This window comes from Melospiza georgiana, chromosome 11 (assembly GCF_028018845.1).
Source record: "Melospiza georgiana isolate bMelGeo1 chromosome 11, bMelGeo1.pri, whole genome shotgun sequence".
NCBI classification, from domain to species: Eukaryota; Metazoa; Chordata; class Aves; order Passeriformes; family Passerellidae; genus Melospiza; species Melospiza georgiana.
The window spans coordinates 16698681-16723274 of record NC_080440.1 but is presented as its reverse complement, the minus strand read 5'-3'; the positions used below and the strand labels follow the sequence as shown (position 1 = coordinate 16723274).

The following is a 24594-nucleotide window of genomic DNA, read 5'->3' as shown; positions in this document are numbered from 1 at the left end:
TGCTAAGCCATGGGAGCACTATAAGCTACTCAGCACTAGCATAAAGAATGTCACCATTCTGGATTCATGGACCAACTTTCCACAGCTTTTTATGCCAGCCTTTAAAATCAGCTAAAATATAGTGACCCAATAACAAAAATAAACACAGAAGAGCAATTAGCATTTTCAAATAAGCAATGTTGGCTGGATATAAAAAGTCTATTTTGTCCTTGTAATGCCAATTTTTATGCTCTGTCATTATCTTAGATTTAATATGTGGACGTTCAGTTTGAAAAAGCACCACAGGGTCATTTTTTGATGTACTGATCAAAACACCATGACAGCCTTTCTTGTATTTGGCTTCTGATTTAGTCAGAATTATAAAAATAATGATGTTAACAATTTTGATCCTTCAAAATGGGTACATATTGAGTAAAAAAAACGAGCCATACAATTTTATGGTAGATAAGGACCCAGTTATTTGCTGTTGGTGCAACAGAAGTAGGACAGGTTGGGACCTTCAAAGTCAGATTGAGTCTGGAGAACTGAGTGGCAGATTTGTGTTTCTGCCTCTGCAGTAAGTAAAGTGATGGAGTCACACCTGGAGGTGTTCAGCATTTGCTGCAAGTTGGATTTCTCAACTTCTTATTCCAATTGTCCAACTTCAATAATTAGCACTGAGTGAAGACAAAAGGCACTGCTGCCTGAACTCCTGCTGCCCCTCCTGCAGTACTGCTAACACTCCTTGGATCCTGGAGCCTTGGTGGAACAGCGTGCAGAGCCCCTGGGTGTTTGGGAAGAGGGAAGGGCTTACCTGTGTCTGTGCACCAGCTTGATGCTCTCTGGGCTCATGGGGCCGTGTGACACCAGCACGTTGCTGCGGGGGGTGCTGGAGCCAGAACAGGCCGGGCTCAGCTTATCCAAACCAGGCAGCTCCTGCAGAGCAAACACACTCCAGCTAAGTCACTCATGGGGAAATGCAAGTTTTCTTCATTCATACTACTTCCAGTTATGGGACTTTTGAAGAGAGCATTCAGCACCTCCTGGTAATCTTCCTCTGCCTTACATAATTTTCTGTTTTGTGAAATAGCAGCTGAAAATTAGGCTTTACAATTGCTCCGTGATATGACAAAGAACATACAAATATTAACAATTCTTGCTGAAAGGCCAGGTTAACATATTTTCTAAAACTGCCTTCTTGCACAAAAATCAAGAATTCCATTGGTAATTTGGCAGTCCAGTAGGTTCAATCAATGCTGTATCAGCCCAGTTCTTTTGTGAACCTTACTACAACTGACAGATGTTTAATCATATTATTCAAAACTGGAAGAGTGACTGTTGGCTTACATGGTACAGACTGGATCGCATCATCTGGAACTGATCTATCAGTTTCTTATGCAGGGGACGCATTTCGGGGTGTACAAATTTCTCATGGACTGCCAGACCCACTCCTAGGACATGGACCTGGAAAAAGAAAATGCAATCAGAAACCCAAATAAATTGTGTCTAAGAGAGAGAACAGAAGTCTGCCCTGCAGTTCTGGCAATGTGCAAGGAATATGCCACTGTCCATTATAAGACTGCTGCTAATTAAGCAAGCCTTGGAGTCCTGGCAAGTTCATACCACTCCAACAAGTATTTAAGTGTGAGACAAGTACATTTGTGTCATGTTGCATTGCTTTTCTTAGGAGATAACAGCAAAAAAAAAAAACACCAAAAAACCAGCTAGATTCTCTCTGCAGAGTGAACAGCATTAAGCCCTCACACAGATAATGCCCTGCAACAAAAACTCCTCCCAGTGCCAGGGACAGGGTCTGAGCTGCCAGCAGAGATTTCTAAAAGGAGTTTCTGATGTTTCTGATAATTGAGACAAACAGCAGCAGTGTGGCACACACAGTCACTCCTCCTGTTCCTCATTAGTTACTTCAAAAGGTCACTTTTTCAAAGGTCAAACATATAATATTAATGATTGAATGAGATTATATAATATCTCAGATGAAAGAAAATAGCAATGATAGGAGGCTTAAGATGTACATAATTCCCTACATGATCCAAAGTCTGTACAAACAATAACTAATTAATCTTCAAACATCTGAGGATTGATGGGAGATAAGCATTATTTTACAGATGGGGAATCTGAAATGCAATTCAGTGATTTGTTGAAGAACAAGCCTAGTAGCTCTATTCAGATTTGGGCACATTGTTTAATTGGGCATATCTTTCCAAACTTTCAGTTAAGAGGGAGGTGATTATCTGATTTCATTCCCATCAAAGCATCCCGCAGCTTTATCTACCAAGATGTTTCAAGGAGACACTGTGGAAAAATAAAACTGCAGATAATATAAATAGGCATTAAGTTTTCATATGTGACTCTGCCACTTTAATCTCAAGCCTGACCTGTCCTGCCTCTGATTATCTTTGAAATTTGCTAGGAAGACATAGTTCAAAATGCCAAAAATGAATGGCAGGCTTGAAATGCAGCAAGATGTCTGTTGGATAATAAATGTAGAAAACAAAATTAATGTACTTTAAGCTGAGCTTCCTCACATCCCATAATGTGAGTGACTTATCATAATCGCCTTGCCCACTTCCCTCTTGTTTTTTGTTTGAATGTATTTAGATCTCCTGTACCAAAAATCTTTTGCTTCTCAATGAATCAGTTGGATATGATGTTTAGACAGACTGCTGATGAATCCAGACAATGTAACAATGTTCTTCTGCACCTGAAAAATAGTACCTGTTCCTGCATGAGTTCCTTGAGCTGGGTGATCTTCTCTGCGTCTCCGGGGTGCTTTGTGATATAATCCTTATCAAAAAAGGCCTGCAGGAAGAGGAAAAAAAAAGTACCTTTTGCTTATGGGAAGGTGTTTCATCATAACTTGGAGTCAAAGGATGAAAGGAAAAATCTTTGGAAAACAAAAAATATATTAAGGATAACAGCAGAGCTTAATTTTATTGGTTTTTAGCACTCTGGGATGCAGAGAAAATGGGCTTGGCAGCTGGAACGATTCTGTTGAATCATGACTCTGACCAAGTTTCCCCCTGTGACAGTGATGAGCAATACCACTAAGCCTTGTATCTTCCAGTTATTTGAATTTTATAGTTTCCTTGACATAACTGCCTAAAGCTAAAGGAATTTAGTGAGTAAATTGGCGACTAATGTAAAGCTTGAAGAGCCTTCTCTGCATGGCTCCGTTGCGAAGACACATCCCAAACCCCTGAACCACTGCTGCAATTTTTCAGTGTTTTACCGTAAACCTGCCTTTTGCAATGCTCAGTTTAAGTAACAGCTTGCCAGAGATGATGCTGGATAACATATTGTATTTAACATCATTTTAGTTCTACAGTGAGTCTGAAATTAGCCCATGAATTAGTGGTTTTTCCTGATTCCAGACCTAATCAGTTACCACCAGTCCCACAGCCTCTATCGCAAAATAAATTTATAATGCAAGCAGTATTAAAAAAGCTGCTTCACTGTTTTACCTGCCAGGTGAGGATTTCCAGATAAGCCAAGTGTCATCTTTGAGAAGCCCTGCTGTTACCTGTACCTATTTCCATGTGAGATCCCAGCTCCATCCCTGGAGCCTCCTTGCATGTGGCTATGCAGGCACCGATGCAGAATAACCAAGTAGGGGGTATAACCTCATCTTTAGATAATGCACATGAGAATTCCTTATCTTATTAAGCCATACTGTAATTGAAACGGAAATGCAAATACAACTGAGGAAGGGTGATGCTCAATGAGAAGCAGAGCCTGGCTCACCTCCTGGTACCGCGCAATTCCCCCGTTAACGGCGGCATCAATCACTCCGTTCAGACACATGCTGAGAAGATTAATGTTGCCATGCATTTGTTTATGCTGGTACTGGCTTATCAGTGTCCTCAGCTCCTGGTTTTTGTTCTCAACCACTTGAATGGCATTTTCCAAAGGACTTACTTCAACCTCAAAGGCAATAAAATATACTTTAATTCTGTGGACACTTCACTGAGATTTATTATCTTCTTTGTAATAAAATGCTACTCCAGGATTGTTCGGTGAGCTCCCTTCGCTTTTACTGCTTTGTAGAAAATTAGCTACATTAACAAACTCCACTGTTGGCAGTGCTGGATTTCAGGTCACTCAGTAGCAATAATAGATGTCTTTCTATATACTGAAGACATGGCAGTAATGCAATTATTCCATCCTTTTGGCACTGTCTTCATTATATTATTAGCTAATACAATTCCCCTGGTTACATTCAGCCATTATTTAGATGAAGTGGTAGAAAAAGGATGCATTTAACTCTTGGTAAACACCATTTTAAACAGCAAGATTTCAGCCCAACAAGTTTTAAGCTGCCTATGCCACATCCTCAGTAACTCATCATTTTGACCCTCAATTACAGGAATTATGAATGTTACCAGTTCTCTTCTCTCCACTTCAAACCAGCGAGAGATCCCAGGCAAACTGTGAGTCAGGGTCAGAGTGGTGCGTTCAATCCACAAGCTCTGCAAGGAGTAATTGAGGCTGTGAGGAACTGTGAATCACAACCACATCCTCTGTACTCTTACTACAAGTGCAAAGGGGGCAAGGCTCAGAAAAGAATGCATTAACCTCTCAAGCATTACTTCTGTAGAAGGTCTTCCTGAAAGTCACTTAAACAACATACCAGGAATTCAGTATGCTTGAAACAACACATTCAGCATTTCTATTAATTTTTAAAACTTGTCCAATCACCAGTTGTGTCATGGGACCCAAAAAGACATTGTAGACCTATGTGTTAATAATAAAAAAAAATTCAGCCAAACAAAGTGTCTCTGGGCACTAAACTCACCTTTAAACTGGACAATGCTTTAAGCAGGTCAGAACTCAACAATATTCAATCAGACCATGGGCTTTACCTATTATTTGAGTTACTGTAGTATCTTTGGCTATCAAATCAGGATTACCTAAAAAGCTCTATCAGCATAAAATAAGCAGGTATTCACCTTGAAGAGATGAACACTTAAGCACAGCTTTTTGCTACGTGTACCTTAAACTCGTTCTCCTTGTCCTTGGGGCCCTTGTGGAAGGGTCTGTCGTAGCGGAACTTGCGGATGTTGTTGACGCGGTAAAAGCTCTTGATGCGATCGGGGACACGGTCCATTTGCAGCACGTCTATATTGTCTGGGATGGGAGTCACTGCATAGATCTGCAAATCTGGAAATTGTGCAGTCAAAGAAAGCTTTATCCATGTGTTAGCAAAGACAAATAGGAAACAACAACCCACACAGGAGGCTCCATTTGCTGACAGTGACATTACGGTTTAAATCCTGCACAGTATCCATGCTATTCTCTCAGAAGCCAAATAGTGCAGGTTCCATGACTAAGCTCTCCAAAGTCCCTGCAGTCCCCTTAAATGTGATGTGGTTCAGTCCTTAAATGCACTGAGCATTGTACAGGTGACCAGTGAGAAGAATGAGATTCAAAGCTTTGGGTATAAAAAAGTTCAACAGTTTTAAAGAAAGGGAAATTGCAAAAAAGTAAAATACTGATGTAAGAAAAATAAGCAGAATGGAAAATAGCGCTTTAGAACTAGTATCTGTTCCCAACAAAATATTGGCCCAGAGAAGGTATCAGGAATACTCCTAAGGACACACACTGTGTGTGATGTCAGTGCTGTTGGTAAATCATTGGAACATGGATATGACCGAGCACAGCCCTTTCCCTTCTACATGGAGCATGACCTGTGCTACTCCCCAAATAAAAATTCACTGCTTTCTCCAACACTACATCCCATAACAAACCAGTTACTGTCTGCTGCAGACAGGGTCTGGTTTTGTCCGTATGCAGCTCTCCCTCAGTGCTGTGCCCCAGCTCAGGGGGAGTTTGCCCTTTCACAGAAGGATACACTGGGCATCACACTGCAATATGGAGTCGTCGGGGTGGTTTGGGTGCTGCATGGCGATGGCCTGGGGGAACTCGCTCAGCATCCTCTGCTGGAAGGCTTCCAGCCTCTCATAGTCGTGGCCCCGACACACGTATTCTTTGTTCTGCAAGAAGGACAAGCATAAATTAGTGTCCTTAGAAGTAAGTTAAATTCTAGTGACTTCTGTCTCACTTTAAATGTTACTTCAAAACCAAAGATAAATGACAGTGGCATTATGCTAATGTAAGAGTAGATGTATTTTATCCCTTCTTTTTTCTTTATAATGTATTTCATGAAGAAGTGATGAATGAGGAGCCTATTCCACTGATCTCTGAACAGCACACTGCTTCTGATTCAGCCACACCCAGCATTCAGTCTTGTGGTCCCTTACCTGCTTTTCAGAAAAGGCACTATTTTTAATTGGACTATATTGAAACATATCAACTAAAACTTAAGTCACCAGCTTGACTGTTCTGTGCTGGGAAAGCTGCTGTCAAATACTCTTTATACCAGATGGATAAAAGTCCTGAGGTTCTGACAGAACAGAGGCAGATATGTGTTTATCATTTTATCAGTTCTCCTTGGAAAGAAGTTGCAACAAACTATTCACAAAAATCACTGTTTAATCACTGCTGTATTATCACAGCCATACAACCCAGCCCTGATGGTGATGAACAATACATGCTCAGGAACTCCCCTGTCAATAGTACAGTAATACAGAAAAGCTTTACCAACAATTCTCAATGGCCACTTAACAAATTCCCCTTCAGCCCTAAAAGCACTTTCCTCTTGATGAACAAAATTTCATTTCTGCTAATAATGGAAAGCTGCATTTAGATGACTCTTGAGGCATTAAACCACTTGTGCAGAGTTCTTGGATGCTTTTTGAGCTATCTCTTAACACCAAACAGCACAATACAGGATTTCTAAATTCCTCAGTGTCAGGAAGATTGTATTCCAGTGTCTTAACCCTCACAAAACACAATTTTCATCAGTATTAATATCTCCTAGTGCAAGACCAATCAAAGCAGGCAAATTCTCTCATTTTGGTAGTTTAAACTGTCATGAAAACTAGAAGAACAGGGAGGCTTTTCACCTTCATAAAACAATTAAAAATTTAATAAACAAGAACTGCCTTTTATTTCTTGCATTTAGAGGTTGCAGTATATTCAAGAATGTGTTTTTAATTGCTCTGGAAAAAGGATGTGGCCAAGCAGTTCTTGATCTTGGTAGCAAAATCGAAGGGAAGGTAGCAAAACCAGATCATAAAACACAGCCAAGGAGTTCAGTTATCTTTGGCTTTGCATTTCAACTTTGTGGAAAGGATCTCCTGTTCTGGCTGTGATATGTGTCACTTTGTATGCATCAGTCACAGCAACCAATGGACTGGGAGAAGAATCACATGATGAATCTTGACAGTTCAGTCTGTAATGCTCAAACTTTGCAGCCATTATTAAATTTGGAGTGAGCCCATGTTTGAAGGTGAATCTCTTCCTGACACTTACTGCTTTCTCTGTTTTAGCTTTTGATTGCAGCAATCTAGAAAACTGTAAGCCTATAAATAAAGTTATTGTGATTCTAAAAATAATGCCCTGAAAACACCTCAAAGCTAAATTTAATAAGACTTCAGACAGATGCCAGCACAAGGTCTCAAAACATGGCTTGTCAAGCCTTACTTGAACTTCTGGTAGATATGGACAGTTTTAATTTAAATTTACTTATGTAGAAAAGCTAGAAATAAATGCAGAATTCATAGAAACATGAACAATGACTTTTCCAGACAAAAAAAAATCAAAGATACAGAAAGAAGTGTTTATTTTCTGTCTTAAGCTATACAGCAATATATACAGAAAAATACATGGGAAAAGGGCTTGAAGTTATTTGATCACTTTAAATCACTCCCATACCCATTTGAAGATTTTAAATCCATGTAAATCTTTTTCTTCTCTAGAATAGCTGCTTCCAATCTCTTTACAGTGTGATCCATGCTGATGTGACTGCTAATGGGCTTAGTCTGTGCTCCACAATGTGTGTGCTGTATGGATCATTAGGGAGAGAAAGGAGGAGGATGACTTTTAATGAGATTGCTACATTAGTAATCTGCTATCAGAAGTACTGCTACCAAATATAATTGCAGAATTAACAAGGATTATAATTATGTACGCTCGTGCTTGCTGGTAATTTCTCCAGCCAAGGATCCACGTTGTTACAGCACTTTGCAAAGAGTCAGGGCTGAGCACAGGGAGCTCAGGCAATGCCAAATACCTTGGCCATGCAGGATCCCAGGTAAAAGAGAGGATCCACAAGATAAAAAGATAAGCTCCAGTCCCTGACAGTACTTCAGACGTTAGGAATGTTTGTGTGCCAGGATGACTGTGTTGTCACTCACTCGCTGATATATCTGTTGTTAGATATAAAACCCGGGAATTGTCACTTTTCTCTGGAGATCTTCATGGGGCAGCTCTGGGTTCACACTGCAGCACCCATCCTTTCTTTGGATTCCTCTGCAGGATCTTCTACACAGGCTGCTGCATTCTAAATTCTGTGAGGAGCAGCTGGGGGAGGAGGGGCTCAGACTGCAGAAAAGGAGGCTCAGGGGGATCCTTCTCACCCTCTACAACTCCCTGATGTAGCCAGGTGAGGATCAGGCTCTGCTCCCAGGGAACAAGGGATAGGAGGAGAAGAAACTGCCCCAAGCTGCATCAGGGGACATTCAGGCTGGACATCAGGAAGAACTTCTTTGTGCAAAGGGATGTCAGGTTTTGGGAGGGGCTGACGAAGTCACCATCCCTGGAGGCGTTCAAGAAACAACTGGACATAGCACTTGGTGCCATGGTCTGGTTGACAAGGTGGTGATTGGTCAAAGGTTGGATCGATGCTCTCAGAGGTCTTTTCCAACCTAAATGATTCTGTGATTCTCTGATTCTGGCACTGTTCACCTTTAAATAACATGAAACCACCACCCTTTATGCACTGGTATTTCTTCTCCTTAACTAATTTCAACTTGCCTTTATTACCCCTGCCTGTGTTTCTATTGAAAGACTATAATTAAACCCCAGTGTTGAAATCCTTGTTAAAAACCAACAACTTCCTAATCAGAGGGGAGTATAAGAGCACCTCCAGTCCTTGAAAGCTTCCAGTTACCTTGTCCTGTCACATTCGATGGCATCTGCCATCAATTTGCAGGCAGCTCTTGGAGCACTTGTCAGATGATATTCCTTCCTTGCTCTAAACTAGCAACAAGACATTGTATAAACAAATACTCATTTAAAGTTTGATTCCTCATTAGGAAAAGAAAAAAATTTCCCTTTTTAAATGGATTGGTACACCAGCAGACAATGAGCTCCAAGTGAGGACGTGTCCAAAGAAGCTGTTTGGCTTTTGTTGAAGAGGAAATTTTCACTTGTACATAGCATAAGAGTCATCAGGCTGGGATTAGAATTCTGTCAAGTGAGACTTTTTTTAAAGTGTGATAATTTGAGATGATGAAAATTAGTTGTAATGACCCAACATTGCTGCAATACAGCATTTTGCTTAATATAGAGGCAATTGTGCTGCATCTGCAGATCATCAAAAATTCACAGTGGCATGAGTCAAATTTCTGATCTCTGTTCCCAAGAACATTCCCAGTGGACCGTGTCCTTCAGTTCAGCCAGAAAGCTGTTTTTATTTGTGCAGGCATAAAAAAATATGCTGAATAATAGACATCATATCTCCAAAACAAAAAAAACAAACCCTTAACAGCTTCTGTGAGCCTGGTCACTTTGTCACATCACGTATAAGTTTGGCTTACCCGCAGGAAAAATGGGAATTTTCGACCATAAAAACCAACTCTGAAAAACTCCGGTTCTAAGCGCTGCTGTTCCATGATATTATCATAATAGGTAGCTTCCATTTTCTGTGGAGGAAAGAGATAGCTGCTATCAGACCCTTAATGCTGCACTTAAAACATTAACATCTCAACACTCATAAAAATATCACATTACTCTTTTACCCCGTGATTTTTTATGAAAAGACCAAAATTCTCTTTAAGATAAAAATTATTCATTAAAGTGGTCTACATGGTGGAACAGACTAGAATATCACCATACTCATTTTACATTTTGGAAGATGACATATTAATTTTTCCTGGTTTATCTTATTTTAAATTAAACAGGTCTTGCATGTAATTTTCTTTGCATTGCAGAATTAATGGCAAAGCTGAGATTAAGATCCACGTTGCCTGGCTCACAGTGTCCTATTCTCTCCTACAGATCAAAATCCATACCACTGCCTGGAAAATTACATCTAATTGGGTTTGCCTTAATTGAGTTGAGGGGCATGAAAAAGGATAAAACAAAATTAAATCTACAGCTCTGTGCACCAGAAGGTTTAACATGGAAGAAAAAGGTGGTTGCAAAGAGGAAAAGGAGGTTTTTCTAGTTCCAATAAGCAGTTTTGTGGAATTGTGCCAACAAAGATGAAGAGTGGGATTTCCAGACCTTTTGGTAAACTGAACTCAGTTGAAAGGCTCACAGGAATTTCACTGTAGCAAAAGGTGGCTCTTGAAGGAGAAGAACCAGTCTGACACCGTTGCTTCCACTGCAAGGAACCCTAACTTGCAATATTGCATCCTGGTTTGTGGTCATTCCCACAAACTTTCTAGGAAGGAGAAGGTCCCAAAGTCAGTGCAGGAAGCATCAAGGAATGTGGTGGTGATGTGAATGGCACGGAGAGTGCCCAGCCAAGCTGGTCCTGTGCTCTCTTTGGGGCCACTTTGGAGGAAACAGGTTCTTCAGAAGTGCAGTTTATCAGACCTTGTTAGACAGGTGTCTTCAGATAAAAATAAACTGGACTTTTTAGAAAGAGAATTTAAACCACTGCGTGTATCCATGCAGCATAAATCTCAAATTTGGATATGTATATGCTACCCCAGGGGACAGGAGGAGATGAACTATTTTCACATTCAGAAAGTTTTTAAATAACAACAGGAACTTCAGCTTTTTCTGATTAAAGCATGATGCTGCAAATATGCCCTGATTTCATCACGTGTTTGGTTGTACCAGAGGACCAGATCCCTGTAAACTAGTATGAATGCCATAAACATTTCTCTTCATTCTCTCATTCATCTTACCTCACTGAGGCACAAAATGTCCTTGATTCTTTTAGAATTATAATGAAATATATAAAAAATAGGATATTTTAACAAAAAAATTTGATGTAAATATGCCATTGCAATAGCAAGCCCAGCTCCTCTGTGTGTGTGCTACCTTCATATACTCACAGGATTTTACTGCTACCAGACTCTGGAATTATTTCATTGCACCTACGAAGTCATCAATATGAATCAACAGAAGGAGCTCTATAAGGAATGTGGCCATATTCACATTCAGGATGCTCTGGGGAATGAGGGAGCAGTGTGCAGGGAGGGAAGGTGCTGCCACTCACCCGGATCCAGCTGAGGCTCTGGTAGTCGTAGAGGCTCTCGTACTGGATGGCCAGCTCTCGGCACAGCGGGATGCCGAACTCCCAGCTCTGCGGGGCCAAAGCAAATCACACTCACAGCAAACACAATGCTGCTGCCAGCTCAGCTGAGAGCAATATGGAAACTCAGCTCTGGGAACTCATTTGGTATGAAATGGCAGAGATTAGATGGGAAAATGCAATGTGGTGAAACCATTTCCATTAAATAGCAGATCAATTCCTTCTAAAAGACGGGAACAGAGGCATATGTTCCGTGGAAATTACACACACATACTGCTTGTTCTGACAGTTCATTTATGAGACTGGGAACTTATCTGGAGAAAGATAATAAAACTAACAATTTTTCTTTGTGCTAGACACTGCTTCAGCCCACCCCCAACAGCTCCTTTGCTTCCTGCACTAGAACTCCCTGGAGTACAGAGTTAGGGCTGGGCTCTCCAGCAATGTGCTCCCCTCCCCAGGCTGCTCCTTCCCACTGAAAGCACAAACTGTCAGGCAGTGGGAACACTCCAATGCACAAAACATCCTCAGAAGTGACCTGCATTACTGCAGTGAATCAATATCCATATTCAGAAAGCCACACTCTTTTCGTCAGCTCCCAGTCCCACACAATGGATTTCTCCTAGCACGCCATACTCATCATCCCAGAGGTCAGGAGGGACACAGACCCACTTAGGGCACACCCACACTGAGAGAAGGACTCTCCTGTTACCTCAAGTGGCTTTTTGGAGAGCTCATTTTACACTGAAATCTCCTCTTCCATCACATTTTACCTGCACACACTGGAAGCCTTTTAGGGGAGTGGCTGTTTCTTACCATGCTTATGGTAAAGGATTTAGAGCACCAAGGTCTCAGGTGAACCTTTACTGCATTAAGTTTTATTATGCATTACTGGGCTAATTTGCCAGTTGTTTTACATGGGACCCTGCTGCAGTGGAAACAAAATTGATGTGTGAGTTAGACTATCACCTTAAGTTTTAAGAGTATTAATAGCAATATTGTAAATTCTTGGAAACAGTCATTAACAGCAATTATGTAAGATATTAGCACTTTATATGGAAACAGTTTTCCTGGTTACATGTACCTTCACATAAAGTGAATCTCTGCTGTTTCATTTCATTTATTAGGCAGTTGACAGTGTTTCCCTTTAAGCCCACATTGTAGTGTCTTCTCCTTACTACAGCTCTTTAGCTTCATTTAATTACAAAAGCTTCAATAAAAACTTGCTAAATAAAACATTGTACCAGAATCAATTTGGATATTCCAATAGTATTTGTAGTTTGGGAGAATGGGAGGCCTGAGATTTATTTAGATCAAAGCAATAGACACAACAGGAAAGGAACTGAAAGATCAGTTTCTTGACTACTCTGAATATTAGTGAGGTATTTGTGATCTCAAATTAACAGGATTTTTGCTGTGGGTTGTCAAAACCCATGACACACAAACTGATCCACTGAACTGAGATCAACCATAGTCAGTTAAGTGTTTGTATTTGCAAACTCAAAGACCACTGCATGTTTATGGTTGCAGCACATTCTTTACAGAGATACTATACATAGATTTTCAATCCTCAGCTGATCTGTGTTCACTTCTAAAGCATCTAGCCAGGAATAAATGGCTTTTTTTCCCACAGAGAGTGTGAGCAGTCTTACTTCCAGATGGGATGCTGTGACTAAAGCCTACCTAACTCTCTAATCTCTCTTTGGACAGAAGCAGAAATCTCACCAGCTGTTTTCCCTCCAGGTGACCTGAGTGATGTAACCTTTTCATGCTCCTTTCCTGATGTCAATTAAATTAACAACATGCAACCAGATCTGATTTCTCTATATACTAACTCTTCTGCATGTACCTTGATACCATTCCTGTCATCCTAACTCAGGCTCTCTCTTTGTTTCAGTTTCCATACCAAGAAATTCAGCTGTGCTACCTGAGTATTCTGCAGATACAAGATGAGATAAAGAAGTGAAGAAAAACAACATACAGGTAACTTCCTAAAGAGAAAATGGTTTGTAGATATTTGAAAGGAAAAGGAATGAATGGATATCCAAGTCACTGGAGCTTCAGTTTTAAAATCTGTGATGCTAACAAGTATCATCTTCACAGTACAGATAATTAATATGTAATTCCATGTGACATCCAAGTGCCACTTCCCTCTTCAAATAACTTCCTGATGTCTCCACTGGTAATTTTCCTCATTAGTGCTTCCTGTTTTGCTGACTGTGACGTGTTTGCATGTTGTGTATTACTTGAAAGCCACATTTACAGGGCACTTATTGCAGCTTTCTCCTATGGCACCAGCAACTCTCAGCTGACTGCACACGAGAGGGCTCAGGTAGAGACAATCATCCCTTCTGAATGCCAGCCTTTATTTACTCACATCCCAATGTGCAGATTTCTGTTGGAAATGATTCCCATGAGGGCACACAAGAGAAATGATTTCAAGTGTTGTGTATGGAGCACACATGAAAACCCAAGTGCTTTGGGAACGCTGCTCTGGGTCTCTGTGTGCACTTGGCTGCACTAGGGAGAGCAGACCCTGCAGTGCCATGGTGGGAGCTGCTCAGAATTGGCAGGTAATAAATCCTCAGTGAACTGGACACAAAAGGGCTGAGTAGAATTTTGAGTATTGCTGTGCAGAAACATGATCAGTCAGCTTCAAACTGTTCCATTCACAGATGTCTTCAACTAGAGAACTTTTAACAGTCAAAATCGTAACTGAGGGTTAAAAATATCTTCAATTTAAGTTATGTACTTGCACACACTGCCAGCTGAGCCCCAAACCAATTCACAGCATAGCAGAAATCAGCAGGAGGAGGCACATGACCAGTGAAGGCTAAAAGGGCTTTGGAACACCACGTTCCTTCCCAGCACAGGGCTGCTGCTGACGCTGCTGAGGGTGGGAGTCAGTTCTGCACCCACTGCAGCAGCCCAGGCCTGCCACAGGTTGTGCCACTGGCATGTCACAAGACACCCTTGTGGGCAGTTTTCCTCCCATTCCTGTCCTGAGAAAATTCTCCTATAAACAAATGCAGACTTTTTACAGCCTTTACACTGTGCCTTGACACCCTTTACTTGGTGGAAGAGGCCAGGAGCAGCATGAGAAATGAAGGGCAATAACAATAAAATCCTGCTCTGTAAAACCTGAGGAGGGACCATCTCAGGATAGTGCAGAAAGAAGCTGTCAGACACAAGTAGAGGGAAGCAGGTTTCTTCCATTCCCTGAGCTGCTCCCTGTCACACAACAGGAGTGCTGAAAAGGAGGCTTTGGCTTCTCAGCATCTTTCAGCTCCATAGTCTGAGTGACATACACACTGCTTAAGTGGATTATTTAATCATTCAGCTACCATTTGTAATAAAGCAGGATTAAAACACAAATCAAGTAACTCCAAAAACATCCAGTGGGGAGAAAATCTCAAGAGGTTAACACTCTATAATCTGTTAGGAGTTTTATAGCCTAATTACATCAGTCAATTTTTACTCTACTTCACTGTCTATATGGATTCCCTGTGTTGTCAGAAATACAGGCTCACTTGCTTTCCATAGTGTCTCTATCATCTTTGTCTAGTCAGACAGGACAGTACTACAATATTTACACAAGCCAGTTATTTATTTTTTAAGTGCAGTCTGAAAATCCCTGAAAATTTCTGAAATGAGAGAACCATATGCAGTGTTATCATAAAACAAAAAAATCTAAATCACTTCCTCATAAATGGGCCATTTCTTCCTTCACATAGGCATCTGACTTCCTTTTGCAGGTTCTTTAGAAAATGTTTCTGCCATATGCAACTCCTGTTACCAGGACTGGGAATGAATTATCTGGAATGGCAGCCCCGTAAGAACCAACTCACATTTGTATTTAATGCCACTGTCATTGCCATCATGGGCAAAATCAACCCTGAGGCACACATACAGATGTTATCTCCCAAGAACATAAGCTGTAGGAATTTTCCTAGAGAAGGGAAAAAAATTGAAAATATTCCAACAGATGATGTCAGTTTTAAGGTTCACCTCTGAAATGTTCCCAAAACACCATGACACAAGGGACTAAAACATCTACTTCTGCAGTAATTGAAAAAAAATATAATTAACTGTAGAAAACTCATACTCAATATATGAAATTGAAATGGATTGATTTTCTCTTGTGCAGTGGATGGAACTGCACTTTAATTGAAAATCACTTTAAAATAAGTGACACTGAAAGAACTTAAATATTTTTCAATAAAGAGACCCCTATAGCATTTGCCTGCCATTTCCATGTGTAGGTTAAGCAGAAAACAAGTTCTCAAGTGAGTCATAGCACAGCAGTTTGCATGGACAGCTACAAAATGCAATCCCACCCCCAAAAGCTGAGGAACAAGCACTCTGCCACATCAGCTGATCCAAGGCTTGGTTTAAAGGTTTAAAAATGTTTTAGTGTTTGTCCTGTTGGCCTCCCTAACCCATTCTAAATGCCCTACATAATGAAATACCTTTCCTCATATCTTTTTTTTTGTCCAGAGAGCCAATTTGTCACATTATAAACCCTTTTGATACAAATTTACTTCCAGACTACTGGGCTGAGATGATGGCTTGCAAGCCCTAAGTCAGTCAGGAAAAGGGAAGGAAGCTGCTGGAAGAGAGAAGAAGTTGGCATACCTTCCCTTTGTTGAAGTAATGGATAATCTTACGGCACAGACCTTCCTTACGTTGCCACTCTGACTGAGATGGGTAATGCAGGAACTCTCTCAGAGGTCTGTCCTCCCACTGAAGCAACTCACAGTACAAAAGCAGAGTGAATGCAGCCTCTGGAGGAAAGGCAGTTATGGAACACTGAATCAATGACAGCAGATAGACACAGCCAATATTAAAGGTCACAGACCTGCTTCTGACACAGTCTGTGATTTCTGACTTATAGTTTGTGAAAAAAATCTCAACTCTTAGGGGACCATTAAATTAGTCAAATACTTAAAATAGCAGCACATGATTTTTAGGTACAAATCTGTCAAATTTCTTTTCACCAGCTAGTTGATTTAAATGCACAGCCAGATGTTCAGATCTGTAACTAGATTTGGGGCCTGCAGCTGTAAACAGAGCTTGGACAACACAGCATTAGAGTCCACACACGTTCCAGTGCTCCCTCAGCACTGCAAGGCAAGGAAATATGACAAGTGATAATATAATGGTGCTTTTGCTAATCCTCCTTTAAGTTTCATTCCACTGTTGTGAATTTTTTTTAATCCATCTTCTTCAAAGAACACTTTAATGTAAAATTTGAAGTGTAATTCAATAATGATGTGGTTGTGCAGGCATAAATAGACAGTATTTAACTCGAGGAAAGGAGCTGGGCCTCAGCCTCTTGCCTTCCCAAGTGCCATAACTGATTCATGCCAATTCTTTCCAAAAGAATGAGCCAGACATTATATTACATTGGGAAAGTTAAAAATGTCACGAGGAGCTCAAGCAGACTCCGTGGAATGTCCCTCTCACCTGTGTAGTTCTCAGCCTGCAGGTGCATGTCACACAGCTTGTGGATGTAGCGGATGTACATCTCCTCCTTGTTAATTTCAGATTTGTAGAAATTCTGTGAAAGAAAAAACAGACTTGTTACTCTTGAGACTCTCCATTCAAGCACTCAGCACTATCTGTGGTGTGAAAAGTTATTGAAAAGAGAACACATTCTTAGTGGGAAAGAAAAGTATTCATTCTTTTCACACTCACACTGATCTAACCCACTAATTTTATTGTGGCATGATTTTTTTTCCAAATGAAGGTAGTCAAAAGCTGAAAGAAGAGGTGAGAGAAGTTGTAGACCCTGTGTCACAGGGACACAGAACTCAGCTGGACACAGCCCCGAGGAGCCTGACCTGTCTGGCCCTGCATAAAGCAGCGAGTTGGATCAGAGGCCTCCAGAGGATCCTCACAATCCTCTTCATTTCCTTCTGCCATCCCAGGGTTTGGATTCTGAAGCTACACTTGCCTGACACAGATTCCTGTCCCAGCCTTTGCCATCCCAGTTTCAGTGAGATTGCACAGTATCACAAAGAGATGAAGGAAACACTTTTACCATTAGGTTAACAGTGCAGCCAATCTTCTTATTTTCTGTTTCATCTCCTTTCATACAGTCCCTAAGAAAGCAGAGCAGTGTTGAAACAAACATAATCATATACTTAATTTTATAAAGTTCCTCTAAGAAAAATTTCCATATTAGGGCTTAGATGATGTGAGAACTGAGTGTCCCCTTACAACTTTTGCATCTGTGAACGAGTCCCTGAAATGACTGTTCCTTCCTTTCTCTCAAGAATCTGCACAAAAATCAGGTACAGTGTCAAAAATAATCCAAATGCAAGACCTACTATAAAAGTATAAACTCTTATTTATCCAGATGTAAACATTTAGTCCTAGTCAATGGATTCACTTCCATAAATGCAGCTCTGCAGCGTGGTGTGGCACACAAGGATACAAGCTGAGGGATTTAGACTAGAACTTCTGCATAGGTAAGTTAAATCACAACATTTATCTTTGGTTTCTGGAATATTTTAGAAATTATTTCCATTCCAATGATACAAGAGACTAAATGTTTAAAGCAGTGACACAGTAAATCATTTTGAGAACCACTACAGCTACTGACTGGCAGCTGGACTCTAAGAAATGTCTGTGTATTTCTAAATTCCAATGCCACATTCCAGTTCCCCGTTCTGGGAATGACAAATCAGCTGCAGACTGAAAATCAATTAAAAACTTGAATGTGCTTCTCAATTAAGCATGGAAATGTGTACCTGTGTTAAAGCTGCCTTCTGGCAGCTGTTTATCATTAAAAAACAAAAAACAGAAACCAAAAACACACAACACTCCCCACCTTGCCCCCCAAAAAACCCCAAGCAGCTTCCCTAGACTCCCTTTAAATGTGTCTCCAGTACCTTGTTGTGCACAGTTGTTGTAGAGCAGTTGTTGCCAGAAAAAAACCAGGAGATTGGATCAAGGTGGTAGGGATAACAAAAAGAGCAAACTAAAAAGCACAGAAAAGGATTTGGGACTGCAGAACACCCAGCCTAGTCAGAGGGTTTCACCTCTAATGAGCAGCAGCAGAAGAAAAAACTATTTGAACTCCTGTCAGTAGGCTAAAGATAGAAATATCTGGGGCAGTTCTATATAGGTTCAAATTGTCTATTATTAAAAAAAACCCTCTGAGTGTGTGTGTATATATAAATCTCAAGTTAAAATATTTCCTTCTAACTAAGTCAAAGCTCAGCTGCATTGACACACCAGTCCTGCAAACTTCAGTTTAAAACTAAAGGAAGGCTGCCTAATTTAAATGGTGAAATCTTGCTCATGAGCCACCAGCTGATGTGCCAGAGTTCCCAGATGGAAGGTCCCCAGCCCTGCAGGCCTGGATGAGGCATTCAGCACACCTTGGTACAATGAGGCTTTGGGGATCACTCTTGCATTTAAAATCTATTTTGCTGAATTAGGTGAGATCATTTCAGTGATAGAAGGAATTAATGTTTTAGCAACCTGAATAAACCTCAGTGCAAAATTATCAGGAACGAGCACGCAAGAATGAGATGAGGATCTGGAATGGTTACTCAGGACCCAGCAGTGATGGGTTGGCTTGCATGTATGCAGCTTGACAGTCAATAAAAACCTTCCCTGTAGGAATTTGGTAGCATGTCTTGACAAACTTCCCACACTTAGAGCAAGTCCTTGCTGGTGCCAGGTACCTGTAGTCGAGCAGACGCTCCATGAGCCGAGTGACAGATGTGACAAAGGAGATCCCAGTCTCCCGCCAAGTCTCCTGCTCAATCTTCTCCAGCAAACTGTTTGGAGATGGAAAGACAGCAGCTGAGCCTTCCAGGGAAATGGTACAGGGCATGCAGACTGATACAGACAACTTGGTTTCTCCCTCATACAACAAATTCCAGAAGAATTAGCATCTTACCTGGGATAAGGCCCAAAGAGTTGGGTTCTACTCCAGGCAGCATGAAGTAAAGACAAGGAAATTACAGAACTGACAGGAGAAGGGAAAATATCCTCACACTGCCATTTAACAGATATGAAAAAGAACAACACTCATGGCAATACTTGATTCCCACATTATTACCTGCAGCTTAAATACCACTACCAGCAGTTGGAAACTGAAAAGGAGTCCAAACCTACTGGAAATATTTCTTCTTTGCTCATCCCTCCATAAATTTTCATCTCTAATCAGTAACCAACCAACCCTGATTCACATTGTATTTAAACTGGAAATAACAGCAATCTGCTCCTGCCTAGCATAGACAGTACAGTGAGCACCCATCTCACACAGTTGTGAAGGGAGAAGGCTGGAATAAGACCAATGAACTTTGTGTTTATAAAGTGAAGAAAGAAAGCAAATTTACATGCCACTTTCCCTGAAACTGGATTTCCAGTCAAAGAATCTGCCACTTCTAGGAAAGAAATTCTGTTGGGTATCACATCCTCCAAAGAGGCAAACTCTTCAGTATAGGATGATTTGCAGCTGAGGGAGCCAATTCCCTTTACAGCAGTGTAACTGAGACAGTAAAATTCAGGGCCAACTGTTTTTTCACACAGCATTTACTAATTTGTGGAATTTTTTCCACAAATTTTATGTTTCCTCATACTGTTCTCAGACAACTTGGTGGGAGATATAAACTAACTGGTTGCTGGAATTCCTGTGTTTCTTGGTAATGCATCCAATCACTACCACCTAAAAATGAGTAAAAAGCTGCAGCCCTTGAATTTTTAACATTTCAGGTAATGAATGTCTTCAGGTGGAGCAAAGGCACACTATTCCTCTTGCCATGTGAATAAAAAAAAGAATAGATATTTCCTTTCCTTTATCCCTGAAACAGACTTACTTTATCTGTACACATAAGATCCAACACTTCCCAAGACTGAATATACACAAATCCAAACTGAATACATTTCCATACTTCCTGAGGATAAGCACATGGAATGGGTAGGCTTATCTAGCTTGAAATGAATGAGTTTACAATTGCAAATTCAGAAACAGAATTATTGATTCCAGCAAAACAAAGGTTTATGCCTCAGACAGCCAGTGTGCTATTGGGGGCCATGTAAAATTGGAATACATGGCTAAAATTCTGCTAATGATCTCTCTGGCTCACTAGAGTACTAAAAAACTTGGGTTAACTGCTCTGGACTGTCAAGAGTTTGAAATAATTCCTTCTGAAATAAAATAGGAACACTGAAAATTAAATTTGGAGACAGATCAGTAATCAAAGGTAAAGTGTGAAGTCAGACATGAAATCTTCAACTTTATCCTTCTGAGTGTGAATTGTTGATGTCAAAGGAAGTGTCACAATGGACTCTGGAGGAAGCAACTGGCAACAGTTGAACCAACCATAACATGGCCTTCAAAAATAGGAGGAAAGAAAGGAAAATGCTGAGGAAAATCTCCTTTGTAGATAGTACAGTGTCTCTCTAAACACTCCTGAGCCCAGGATCTCACTCACTGCTATGGAAAGAGAAGGGCCCTGGCTCCTCCAGCAAATGAAATTTTGATAGGAGGATGATAACCTGTGCAGCCTTTTATTAGCTGTCACAGGGAGAAGACAAAGAAGAATTTAGGTGTCTGTATTACTGCAGCACTACCTCACTGAGCCATTCCATGGCAGCCAGGCAGCCCCTGCCTGCCCTCCCCAAAGATCTGTGCCTGCCCAGGCCAGTGCCTGACTCTTGCAGTGGCCCTGCACAACACGAGAGCATGAACTGGCAGAGCTTACAGCAGGCTGAAGAGTTCCCTGTAGTTCTCATCACCTTTTCCTTCAGACACCAGGCTGTCCAGCTTATCGATCAGCTCGGCCTCCACCTGCAGGGAGACACCAAATCCATCACTCAGACACTCTTCAGTGACCCAGCACATCAGGTAAACTGGATCCTGAGCTACAGCAGGATATCCAGCACCACTGCTCCTCTCTGCTGGTGGAATTGATTTGATATCTCCCAGGCATCATTATATTAGAAGATTATTTGGTTCATTAAACCTCACTTTTTAAGCCTCTCTATGATTATGTGACACTTTTGCTTCTTCTTTCACTTATATGAAGGGCCACACCAGCATCATTGTTTCTCATAGAAAGATTTTGAATACATATTAATTCCCACCCTAAATATCAAGTGTGATATCAGATATTCTCATAAAATTGATTCAAGTGCAGAAATTGATGTATGTAACATTGAACAAAAACAACTTCATGAAGTCAGAAATCTTGCAGAAGACAGTTTCACTACTAGTGAACACAGAGGCTCCTAAAGGCTGAAACTATTTGCAGAAATATGGCTTACTTTTATTTAAAGACAAGCATAGTTTGAGCTTCTCTACATTTTTCAGCTGCCATATTGCAAAGGAAGATGTTAAGGAAAACCAAATCAGCCAGTGGCACACAAATGGACTTGGTGCTCTTGCTGCTGAAATCATTAAAGGGAGACCTGATTTCATCCCTGAATCAGACTGTATTGTTATCCAGCCTTGGTGAAAAAATAACCTTGTAAAAACATGAACTACTGAAGAAAATTAAAAAAGAGCTTGAAAATGAATTTTCAAGGTTTTAATATTTTCTGACAAACAACTGAATATTCAAAAGGCAAAGAGAAGCTCAGAATTAAAAAAAAAAAACTCTCCCTTTGTTTGTGATCTGCAGTGATTACAGAAAGCAGTAATGCTGTGTCCAGCTATCCAGCATTATACTGGAAAGCAAATAACTGCCTGGCTCCAGCAGATAATGTTAATGAGGTTTATTACCTCTTGGGGTATTTAACTCTTTATCTAATCACTAATACAGATGATTATTTCAGCTTTAACCTTAGAAGGTTACAATATATGCTTCATAAAGCAGTGTGAAAATTTGCTCCACAGGTAATTTAAGAAATATTATTGGAGCTGTAGTTTAAAATACATTAGTGAGTATAAAAATTAAATGAAGATTACAAAGAGTTCATCTTGATACAGAAAATATAAATAGGCCCAGAAACTCAAAGGTGACTGTAGATGCTTCATACTGTAAATTCCAGAGAAAGACTGTTGTCCTAAAACATGTGGAAAGAGGACTATGATCAAAATGCTATTGCAATAATAAAAATAGTAAATAATAACAATTATAGCAATCATGGGAGCTGCAGAGGAAGAAAAACAAGCTCCTGAAAATACTTTTCCACACAGCCTTTAATAGATCAGGTTATGGGAAAGGTCTGCTGTTCTCCTGGAATGATAGATTAGATCTGGCATTTTAATGACTGTGCAAATAACTAATCACATGAATTATGATAATTTAATGGTGATTTCCTCCTTCAGAGCACTTCTCTGCAGATACTGGCCCCCAGTATTGCCCCAGAACAATGACAATGAAACACTGTCATCCAAGGATCCAGACCAAGCCCATCCTTCATTAGCAATGCTCTGCACTACAGGGATCTGGTTTGCAGTGGAAAATCTAAGCAATTCTCTGACCATGACTGGGAAACAATGATGAAGATTTCTCTCCCTGATTTGCAATCAGAGCTCACAGCAGGTAGAAACTGCAGAGCTCTTGTTGGACTTAACCCTTCCCAGAGAGCTGCTGCAATTTCTGAAAATAAAAACAGCTACAAAGTCTGTTTCAAGGCATGGTATAATGATTTAATTATACCATACCACTTCCTAGCTGCAAACTGAAGACAGAGAAGCAGAGAGCACTGTTTTCACAAAGACTGGCTAAATCTTTACATCCCCATTTTTGGTTCTCAGTCTGACCCATTTAATGGCTGACTGATAATCTAAGTGAAACCACTGGGAGCAGTGATAACCCAGCACTTACAAAATTGCTTTCCTCATCTGTGATGTCCTGAACACATCCCTCCTCTTCCCCATGTTCATGGGAAATGCAGTTTGCACTGGTTAAACAATCCTGGGGGCCTTGTGAGTTAGGTTTTGAATTTTCTATTTTATATAGATTTACATGACATATTCACAGTCAGAAACAGATAAAAAAATACAAACTCCTTGCTTCCAGCTGGACACTGCACACAGAGAGCAAGGAAAGCAAAGCTTGGGCAGTGCCCTCACCTGTTTGAAGTTGCCATTCTTCCTCTGCTCCCAGTCCATCATGTCATGGAAGATGGGGATCATGATATTCCGGACTTCTGGTTGTGGAACGAGGGTAACACCCAGAAAGGGGCCAATCATTCCCGGAATAAAGTGAATCTTGTGCTCACCTGTACAACACAAAGCAATGGTAATTAAATAAAGGCCTTTGCTATCTGTCACTGAGTCAATAGGGAATCCTTGCAATAATGACATTTGCACAGTAGTAAGCATGAGCATTACAAAAGCAAATATTCTTTTCCTGAAAAGGAATGAAAAATCAGTATTTGCTTTACACCATTTCTCGCAAAGTCTCCAAGAGCATTTTTAATTTCACTGTGAAAGCCTTCAGCAAAAAATGTCAGTGCATTTTACTTTGCCAAGTAATTCAAACTGTCAAAAGTAACCCAACTAAAACATACTAACTGGGGGAAAAGAGGCCAGGGTACTTCCAAATCATGAAGATTTTGAAAGGGCTGATGAGAATAGTGGTACTTAATAGAGCATTTTTAGATTTCAAAGAACTACAGAGCTCTTGGTCCCCACTGCTGTCTGGATTTCCCAACTGCCCTTGGCTGGGACCAGTGGATCTCCTCCAGGAGAGACCTGAGGCACTTTGCTGACAGCCTCTCCTGAGCCATGCACTGTGCAGAGAGAAACTCAACAAAGCCTGATCTGGAACAGCATCCAGTGATAAATGTCTGCATCTACACATCCAAAACTGGCTTCTCTCTTCTCAGCTGAGTTTGTCCAGTTTGTTTTTCTGGGTATTGGATCTCTGCTACCTTGGAGGACCTTCTATTTTCCACACAGATCCTCTGAACTGTAACCATATCTGGCTGTATCATTTTAGGTGTACAAGACAAATCAGGTTTATTCAGTTTTCTTGCTTCCATAGCCTTCCTGACTGCTGTCTGAACCTTGTCCAGCTTGCCTTGGGTTTATATTTTTTTGTGTCTTGTTGTTTCTTTTAGCTGTAGAAAACAGTACTGGGCAAATGAATCTAGAATCAAGTGCACTGAGGGAAAGCACAGTGACAGTAATATGGTCCCACTTCTCTTACTCCAGATTCTTGTATATTTTCTCAAAGATTACAAAATCTCCTTTACTCATAGCATCTTACAGGTAGCTCCTCTTCAGCTGATTATCACCATGGTACATTTGTTGTCTTTGATTTTCTGAATAGCAACTCCTACCTACATTC

The 24594-nt window shown here is 40.6% G+C and overlaps 1 protein-coding gene across 1 annotated transcript in view; it reads right to left on the bottom strand.

Annotated features, from left to right (window-relative positions):
* DOCK3 (dedicator of cytokinesis 3) overlaps positions 1 to 24594 on the bottom strand; it is a 188187-nt gene that overhangs the window by 17503 nt on the left and 146090 nt on the right. Inside the window, 16 exon segments of the mRNA XM_058032100.1 lie at positions 794 to 915; positions 1327 to 1443; positions 2716 to 2799; positions 3742 to 3921; positions 4380 to 4466; positions 4991 to 5157; positions 5849 to 5990; positions 9660 to 9764; positions 11294 to 11380; positions 15965 to 16113; positions 16796 to 16889; positions 17373 to 17433; positions 19027 to 19122; positions 19245 to 19271; positions 21055 to 21140; positions 23373 to 23521. Of these exon segments, the coding sequence (XP_057888083.1) occupies positions 794 to 915; positions 1327 to 1443; positions 2716 to 2799; positions 3742 to 3921; positions 4380 to 4466; positions 4991 to 5157; positions 5849 to 5990; positions 9660 to 9764; positions 11294 to 11380; positions 15965 to 16113; positions 16796 to 16889; positions 17373 to 17433; positions 19027 to 19122; positions 19245 to 19271; positions 21055 to 21140; positions 23373 to 23521 (1753 nt within the window).